We start from the raw sequence: 8,583 nt of genomic DNA, 5'->3' as shown, positions 1-8,583 counted from the left end.
TTGAACCACTGACCTTGCTGTTCAAAAGGCTTTGCAGTGTGGCGCCTCAACCCACAGTGCTATGCCAGGATGCCTCTCACACCAGTTAAAAAAAGCCGACCAAATAGGATGCACATCCGCGTCTCCCGCATAGGGTTTCCGAGGAGCGGCTGATTAGCTTGAACCACCGACCTTGCAGTTCAAAAGGCTTTGCAGTGGCGCCTTAATCCACAGCGCTATGCCGGGACGCTTCTCAAACCAGTGGAAAAAAAAAGCCGACCAAATAGGACGCACATCCGTGTCTCAGCTGGTGAGCTTGAACCACTGACCTTGCAGTTCAAAAGGCTTTTCAGTGGTGCCTTAACCCACAGCACTACGCCGGGACACCTCTCAAACCAGTGAGAAAAAGCTGACCAAATAGTACGTACATCCGCGTCTCCTGTATAGGGTTTCTGAGAAGCGGCTGGTGAGCTTGAACCACCAACCTTGCAGTTCAAAAGGCTTTACCATGGCGACTTAACCCACAGCACTGTGCCAGGACACCTCTCAAACCAGCGGAAAAAAAAAAAAAAGCCATCCAAATAGAGCACACATCTGTGTCTCCCTTATAGGGTCTCCGAAGAGCAGCTGGTGAGCCCGAACCACCGACCCTGCAGTTCAAAAGGCTTTGCAGTGTGGCGCCTCAACCCACAATGCTATGCCGGGACTCCTCTCAAACCAGTGGGGAAAAAAAAGCAGACCAAAGAGGACACACATCCGCGTCTCCCATATAGGGTTTCTGAGGAGTGTCTGGTGAGCTTGAACCACCCACCTTGCTGTTCAAAAGGATTTACAGTGGCACCTTAACCCACAGCACTACACCGGGACGCCTCTCAAACCAGCAGGTAAAAAAAAGCAGACCAAATAGAACGCATATCCGTGTCTCCCATATAGGGTTTCCGAGAAGCGGCTGGTGAGCTTGAACCACCGACCTTGCAGTTCAAAAGGCTTTACCATGGCGCCTTAACCCACAGCGCTATGCCAGGACACCTCTCAAACCAGCGGGAAAAAAAGCCATCCAAATAGAACGCACATCCGCGTCTCCCGTAGAGTTTCCGAGGAGCAGCTGGTGAACTTGAACCACCGACCTTGCAGTTCAAAAGGCTTTACAGTGGCACCTTAACCCACCGCACTATACCGGGACGCCTCTCAAACCAGTGAGAAAAAGCCGACCAAATAGTAAGCACATCCGCGTCTCCCGTATAGGGTTTCCGACAAAAGAATTTGCGGTGCGGCACCTTAACCCACCGCGCTAAACCAGGACCCCTCTCAACCCAGTGAAAAAAAAAAAGGCTGACCAAATCTGCATCTCAGCTTGGGCTGAGTGTGTGAGTTCCTGGCAGAGAAAACCGCCAGCAGTGGGGGTGGGTCATGGCCACTCGACTAAGCCCCTACCTCTAGTCACCCGAATGTAGGTGGGCAAACCGTGAGCGCACCTATTACCTGACACCAAAGAAAAAAATAAAAATCAGAACTACACAAAATCGGCAAAGTATACTGTGCACCTTTTTTCCCCCCAAGGTTCCCGCGGTGTGTTTCCGTTGCATCTCTGCGGCTCCTATTTCGTCCCGCTGCTTGGACTCACCCAGGATGTGGGCTCAGGCCTCCGTGCCTGGCCGGCAGATTCAAAAGTACGCGATTTCCCACCTCAGCTCCAAATTCCACAGGCTATAGTCCTTCAAACCTTTAAACTATTCCTATCTCTGTGGGTCTGAGTTTTGGAGCTCTGTCTTGCCTCTTTTTTACCTGGAATTCTGAGTTTATTGCTGATGGAGACCTTCACTACACCTTCACCCTAGCCGCCATCAAGCCCCGCCGCCCCCATATTTGATCAATTTTAGACTGAAGAAGTTGGTAGAATTCTTCCATTTCATCATCACTGGCTCTAGTGGTTGGTGTGTAAATGTGAATAATAGTGGTATAAACTGGTCTTCCTTGTAGGCATATGGATATTATACTATCACAGTGTTATACATCATGACTGATCTTGATACGTTATTTTTGATGATAAATGTGTCACCATTCCTCTACAATTTGTCATTCGCAGCATAAACCATGTGATTGTCAGATTCAAAATGGCCAATGCCAGTCCATTTCAGATCACTAATGCCTAAGATATAGATGTTTGTGCATTCCATTTCATTTGTTACAATTTCCAATTTTCCTGGATTCATACTTCATACATTCCATGTTCTGATTATTAATGGATGTTTACAGCTGTTTCTCTTCATTTTAAGTTGTGCCCCATCAGCAAATGAAGGTCCTGAGGGCTTTAATTCATTCGCATCATCACAATCATCTCTTTGAGTAGGCAGCTCTTCCCCAGTTGCATTTTGAATGCCTTCCAACCTGAGGGGATCATCTAATGGCACTGCATCTGACAATATTGTGGTGCTCTTCATCATGTCTCAATATTCAACATTTGGTGCTGACAGCGTTTTCAGTGACTAGATATTCAGAAATGTCCGTCTCTCTTTCGCTTTAGTCTGTCTTCATTTGGACGCTCAACTGAAATCTATCCACCTCAGGTGACCCTTCTGGTATTTGTCTTATACCCATGGCATAACTTCCAGAATCACAGCAATGCACAAGCCACCACAGTATGGCAAACTAACAGTCACTTTGTAGCTTCTGTATGTTCAAGAGCAAGTTTTGGAGTTTCTTCTGACATCCATTTTGGTCTTTTCTTTTTCTCCTGTCTTGTTAATGACTCTTTGGTCTTCTTCCTGCATGATGTTCTTGATGTCATCCCCCAACTCTTCGGGTTTCCAGTCATTAGTGTCTAATGTGTCAAATCTGTTCTTGGATGGTCCCTAAAATCAGGTGAAATATATCCAAGGTCATATTTTACCTCTCGTTGATATGTTTCAATTTTCTTCAGCTTCAGCCTGAACTTGCATATGCACAATTGATGGTCTGTTCCGCAGTCTGCCCCTGGCCTTGTTTTGGCTGATGATATTGAGGTTTTCCACTGTCTCTTCCCACAGATGTAGTCAATTTGATTTCATGTATATTCCATCTGGTATAGTCTCCTTTTAGTTGTTGAAAAAAGTTACTTTCAATGAATAAGTCATTGGTCTTACAGAAATCTTTCATATGATCTCCAGCATCTTTTTCTATCACCGAGATCCTATTTTCCAATTACTGATCCATCTTTGTTTCCCACTTTCATATTCCAGTCACCAGTTATTATCAATACATCTTGATTGCATGTTTGATCAGTTTCAGAGTGAAGCAGTTGGTAGAATTATTCAATTTCATCATCACTGGCTTTAGTGGTTGGTGCGTAAATTTAAATAACATTGGTACTAATTGGTCTTCCTTGTAGGCATATGCATATTATCTATCACAGATGGCATTGTACTTCAAGATAGATCTTCAGATGTGCTGTAGTATGTATCAATTGTTGTTGTCATTGTTAAGTGTCCCCGAGTCGATTCCAACTCATAGCATCCCTGTTAATGGTTTCCGAGGAACAGCTGATGGATTTGAACTGCCAACCTTCTGGTTTGCAGACAAGTACTGATCCTACAGCGCCACACCAGGAGTCCCATTATGTATCAATAGAGGTGTCAAAAAGTTCATAAGAAAATCCCATCATCTTGTGAATCCATTTTCAAGAACTTTTATTTATTTTTGTTTTTTAGCACAAACACGTTTATTTACTAAACAAAGGGATGATTCTAATTAAACCAACACTTTGAAACAGTTGCATATAACTGTTTGTGAGAGAAATAATTGACCACAGTAATGAAAAACAACAACAACACACAAAGCAGTGTGGAGATTTGCTCATTAAACTGAGCTTGTTCATTCTCACAGCTAATTCCTATTCAAAGTAAAGATGGAATTTATATTCTAGTTTTTCATAGGTCTGAGTACAAGTGACATTGTTCATAACACATTCCACAACTAATTTTCCATCTTCAGTTTTCATATTATCATGCTTTCCTTCCCATCCTACTCCTGTTGTTGAACCAAAGTGTCATCTGTAAAGTTGCAGACAGTCTAAATTTTTCTGTCATCAGCTGTAGTTTCTTCAAACTTTTCTCCCAAGTTGCAAGAAAACTGTGTTGTTTTCAGAGTGCTTTCAGTTTTGATGGTGAGGCTTTTGCCATCAGTAGTGATGATACAATCATGTTTGGCCATTGCACCCATTTTTCGCAGAGTTATTCCCACTCTGAATGGTAGCCATGGTGAGTGTGGGCAGGCAGATGTGCAGAGCAATCAGAGGAGGGTCTTGTGGGAGAGCCTCAAGAACTTTTTGAAGTTCTCTCATATCTAGTAGGAGTAGTCTTTCCTCATTATTCTTGTGTATTAGAAGAAGACTGTTTGAGGTAAGGTTTCTGACTACAGATTATTAAACTGTCCTAAATAAATATTTCTGATGAATATGATTTTTCCACAGAACTACAATACGCTAACACTGTTATGCGTTTTGACTATGTCTGGCTTCGAGACCACTGTCATTCAGCATCTTGCTACAACTCTCAGACTCACCAGCGCAGCCTGGACACTGCCAGTGTAGATTTATGTATCAAGCCAAAGACCATTCATCTGGATGAAACCACACTCTTTTTTACATGTAAGTGGACAGATTTAGTCTTCTATGGTGTACTCTTCTAGAGAACAATTATTTTGTAAAAAGTATTTGATCCTTTTCCAAAATGAGGTATGCCTTAAGTTATGTTTCCTTGTTCTTTGCTATAGAAGCATTTATTTCTGGTTTATAATTACCTTTTATTTTTCCTTTGAAATAAGTCCACGATGCTGTCACAGACATAACTACCATAATTGGACAACTTTACAATGAGATAGATATTCTGGGACTTCAGTGGCACAGCCTAGTGGAGAAAGAGGCAAAAACAAGAAAAGGTAGAATCAGTAATAGAAAAATTAACCATTCTGTGATGGAACAAATGGCTTAAGCCTAGTAGGTTTGACATATGGCAATGTTGACATTTAAGAGCATCAGGCAGAGGAAGTTAGGAACAAGAAGTATGAGAAAAGACGTTACTGTGGTATGAAAATGTCAGTTAATACTTTGGATTCTCTCTGAGTTGTATATTTAAAAAATACTCAGGGAATATCTTTTAACAATATTTTAAATTATCATCTGTCAGTTTGCCATATTGTGGTGGCTTGTGTGTTGCTGCGATGCCGGTATAGTGTCATCCATGGTAGGCAGGTTTCTGCAGAGCTTCCAGGCCAAGCCAGACTAGTCAGAAAGACAGGCAGACCACTTTTGAATGATTAGCCACTGAAAGTGAATCAGTATCTAATATAGTGCTGAAAGATGAGCCCCTCAGATGGGAAGGAACATAAGATACAACTGAGGAAAACGTTGTCTGATACAGTGTTAAAAGTTGAGCCCCTCAGATTGGAAGGAAAGAACTCAAAATATGACTGAAGAAGCAGACTCCTCAAAGTAGAGTTGCCCATAATAATGTGAATGGAGCAAAGTTTTGGGGACCTTAATTTGCTGATGAGGTTCAGCTCAAAGTGATGAGAAATAGCTGCAAATATCCATTAATAATCAGAACGTGGAACATACAAAGCATGAATCCAGAAATACTGGAAGCTGTAAAAAATGAGATGGTATGCACAAAGATATTTATCCTAGACATTAATAAAGTAAAATAGATGGGTATTGGCCATTTTGAATTGGCCAATCGTGGTGGTGGTGGTGGTAGCGGTTGTGTGCCATGGAGTTGGTTCCAACTCATTGTGACCTTGCATAGGTTTCTGAAGCTGTAAATCTTTATGGGAGCAGAAAGCCTCATCTATCTCCCACAGAAGAACTTCTGACCTTGAGGTTAACAGTCCAACTCATAACCACTACGCCATCAGAGCTCCTTAAACATGGACACTAATAGAGTTTACTATATCAGGAATGACAAATTCAAAAGAAATGAGATCCCATTCATCATCAAAACAATCTATCTTGAAGTACAATGCTGTCTGTGATAGCAAAATATCAATATGAATGCAAGGAAGAATAATACCACCATTATTCAAATTTACCCACCAACCACTAAAACTAATGACGTTGAAATTTTAGAATTCTACCTATTTATTCAGTCTGAAATTCATCAGATATGCAATTAAGATACATCGATACCTGCTGAAGATTGGAATGTGAAAACTGGAAATAAAGAGGAAGGATTCGTAGATGGAAAATATGACTTTGGTGACAGAAAAGTGTAACAGAATTGTGCAAGACAAAGGACTTATTCATTGTAAAAATATAAACAATATAAAGGACATCATCACACATTCAGCAACATAAAGGGCATCTTTATGCATACAAATCACCAGATGGAATACATAGGAATCAAACTGGCTACCTTTGTGGAAACAGCTGATGGAGAAGCTCAAAATCATAAGCCAAAACAAGGCCACGGGCTGACTGTGGAACAGACCATCAATTACTTGTATGTAAGTTCAGAGAGAAGCTGAAGAAAATTAAAATAAGCCCTTGAAAACAAAAATATTACCTTGAGTATATCCCACCTGAATTTAGAGACCATCTCAAGAACAGATTTGATGCATTAGACACTAGTGACCCAAGACCAGAAGAGTTGTGGGAAGACATCAAGAACATCATCTATGAAGAAAGCAAAAGGTCATTAAAAAGACAGGAAAGAAAGAAAAGACTAGAAAGATGTCAGAAGAGACTCTGAAACTTGCTCTTGAACATAAAGAAGCTAAAGTGACTGGAAGAAATGATGACATAAAAGAGTTGAACAGATCATTTCAAAGGGCTGCTCGAGAAGACAAAGTATTATAATAAAATGTGCAAAGGCCTAGAGTTAGGAAACCAGAAGGGAAGAACACGCTGAAAGAACTGAAGAAAATTCAAGCCTCAGGTTGCAATATTGAAGGATTCGATGGAGTCCTGGTTTGGCGATGTAGGATAAGCACTAGAATGCAAGGTAATCTTAAACCTCAAGGTCGGTGGTTCAAACACACCAGTCACTTTTTGGAAACTCTATTCAAGGTCGCTATGAGTCGGAACTGATTCAATGACACTTAACAACAACAACGGGCAAAATATTGAATGATGCAGGAAGCATCAAAAGAAAATGGAAGGAATACATGGCTTTCTGGTACCAAAAAGAATTGGTCGATATACCCATTAGTACCACCATAGGATCAAGAACCAATGGTACTGCAGGAAAAATCCAAGCTGCAGTGAAGACAATGGTGGAAAACAAGTCTTTAGGGATTGATGGGATATAAATTGAAGCTTTCAAAAAACTGATGAAGCACTGAAGGTGCTTACTTATCTATGACAAGAAATTTGGAAGACTTGGTCAACTGATTTGAAGAGATACATATTTGTGCCCATTACAAAGAGATGTGGCCCAAAGGAATGCAAAAATCAACAAACAATATCATTAATTTCACATACAAATAAAATTTTACTGAAGATAATTCAAAAACAATTGCAACAGGGGGCTTCCAGAAATTCAAACCAGATTCAGGAAAAGACATGGAATGGGGGTGTAATTGATGATGGCAGATGGATCTTGGCTGAAAGCAGAGAATACTAGAAAGATGTTTATTTGTGCTTTGTTGACTAAGCACAGGCATTCAGTTGTGTGGATCATAACAAACTATGTATAACATTGTGAAAAGTGGGTATTCCAGAACACTTAATGGTCAGCTCATGAAGAACCTGTACATAGACCAAGAGGCAGTTGTTTGAACAGAGCAAGTAGATATTGATTGAATGGTTTAAACTCAGGAAAGTTGTGCACCAGGATTGCACCTTTTCACCATACTTAGTCAATCTGCATGATGAGCAAATAACCCAGCAAGCTGGTTTATATGAAGAAGAAAGTGGTATCATGATTGGAGGAAGACTCACTAACAACCTGCAGTACACAGATGACACAACCTTGCTTGCTGGTAACAACGAAAACTTAAAATACTTACTGATGAAGGTCAAAGACTACAGCCTTCAGTACGGAGTGCACCTCAACATAAAGAAAACAAATTCTCACAACTGAACCAATAGATAGCATCATGATTAAAGGAGAAAAGATTGAAGTTGTCAAAGACTTCATTATACTTAGATCCACAGTCAACACTCATGGAAACAGCAGTCAAGAAATCAAAAGACATATTGCATTAGGCAAATCTACTTCAAAAGACCTCTTGGAAGCGCACAAGAGTAAAATATGTCAGTTTTAGGACGAAGGTGTGCTTGATCCAAGCTATTGTATTTTCAGTAGCCTCATATGCATGTGAAAGTTGGACAGTGAATAAGGAAGACTGTAGAAGAATCGATGCATTTAAATTATGGTGTTGAAGAATCTTGAAAGTACCATGGATTGCCAGAAGAATAAACAAATCTATCTTGGAAGATATATTGTTGTTGTTGTTGTTGTTGTTGTTGTTATGTGCCGTGGAGTTGGTTCCGACTCATAGCGACCCTGCACAGGGTTTCCAAGGCTGTAAATGTTTACGGGAGCAGAAAGCCTCATCTTTCTCCCGCAGGACAGCTGGTAGTTTTGAACTGCTGACCCTGAGGTTCACAGCCCAATTCGTAACCACTAC

General features: G+C 40.8%; 1 protein-coding gene across 1 annotated transcript in view; it reads left to right on the top strand.

Annotated features, from left to right (window-relative positions):
• TMLHE (trimethyllysine hydroxylase, epsilon) overlaps window positions 1–8,583 on the top strand; it is a 50,144-nt gene that overhangs the window by 10,080 nt on the left and 31,481 nt on the right. Inside the window, exon 2 of the mRNA XM_006876846.1 lies at window positions 4,427–4,603. Within this exon, the coding sequence (XP_006876908.1) occupies window positions 4,427–4,603 (177 nt within the window). The remainder of the gene's footprint in view (window positions 1–4,426; window positions 4,604–8,583) is intronic.

Source organism: Chrysochloris asiatica, unplaced genomic scaffold (assembly GCF_000296735.1).
Source record: "Chrysochloris asiatica unplaced genomic scaffold, ChrAsi1.0 scaffold00419, whole genome shotgun sequence".
NCBI classification, from domain to species: domain Eukaryota; kingdom Metazoa; phylum Chordata; class Mammalia; order Afrosoricida; family Chrysochloridae; genus Chrysochloris; species Chrysochloris asiatica.
Note: the sequence above shows the minus strand (reverse complement) of the source record. Positions and strands in the feature narration are given on the sequence as shown.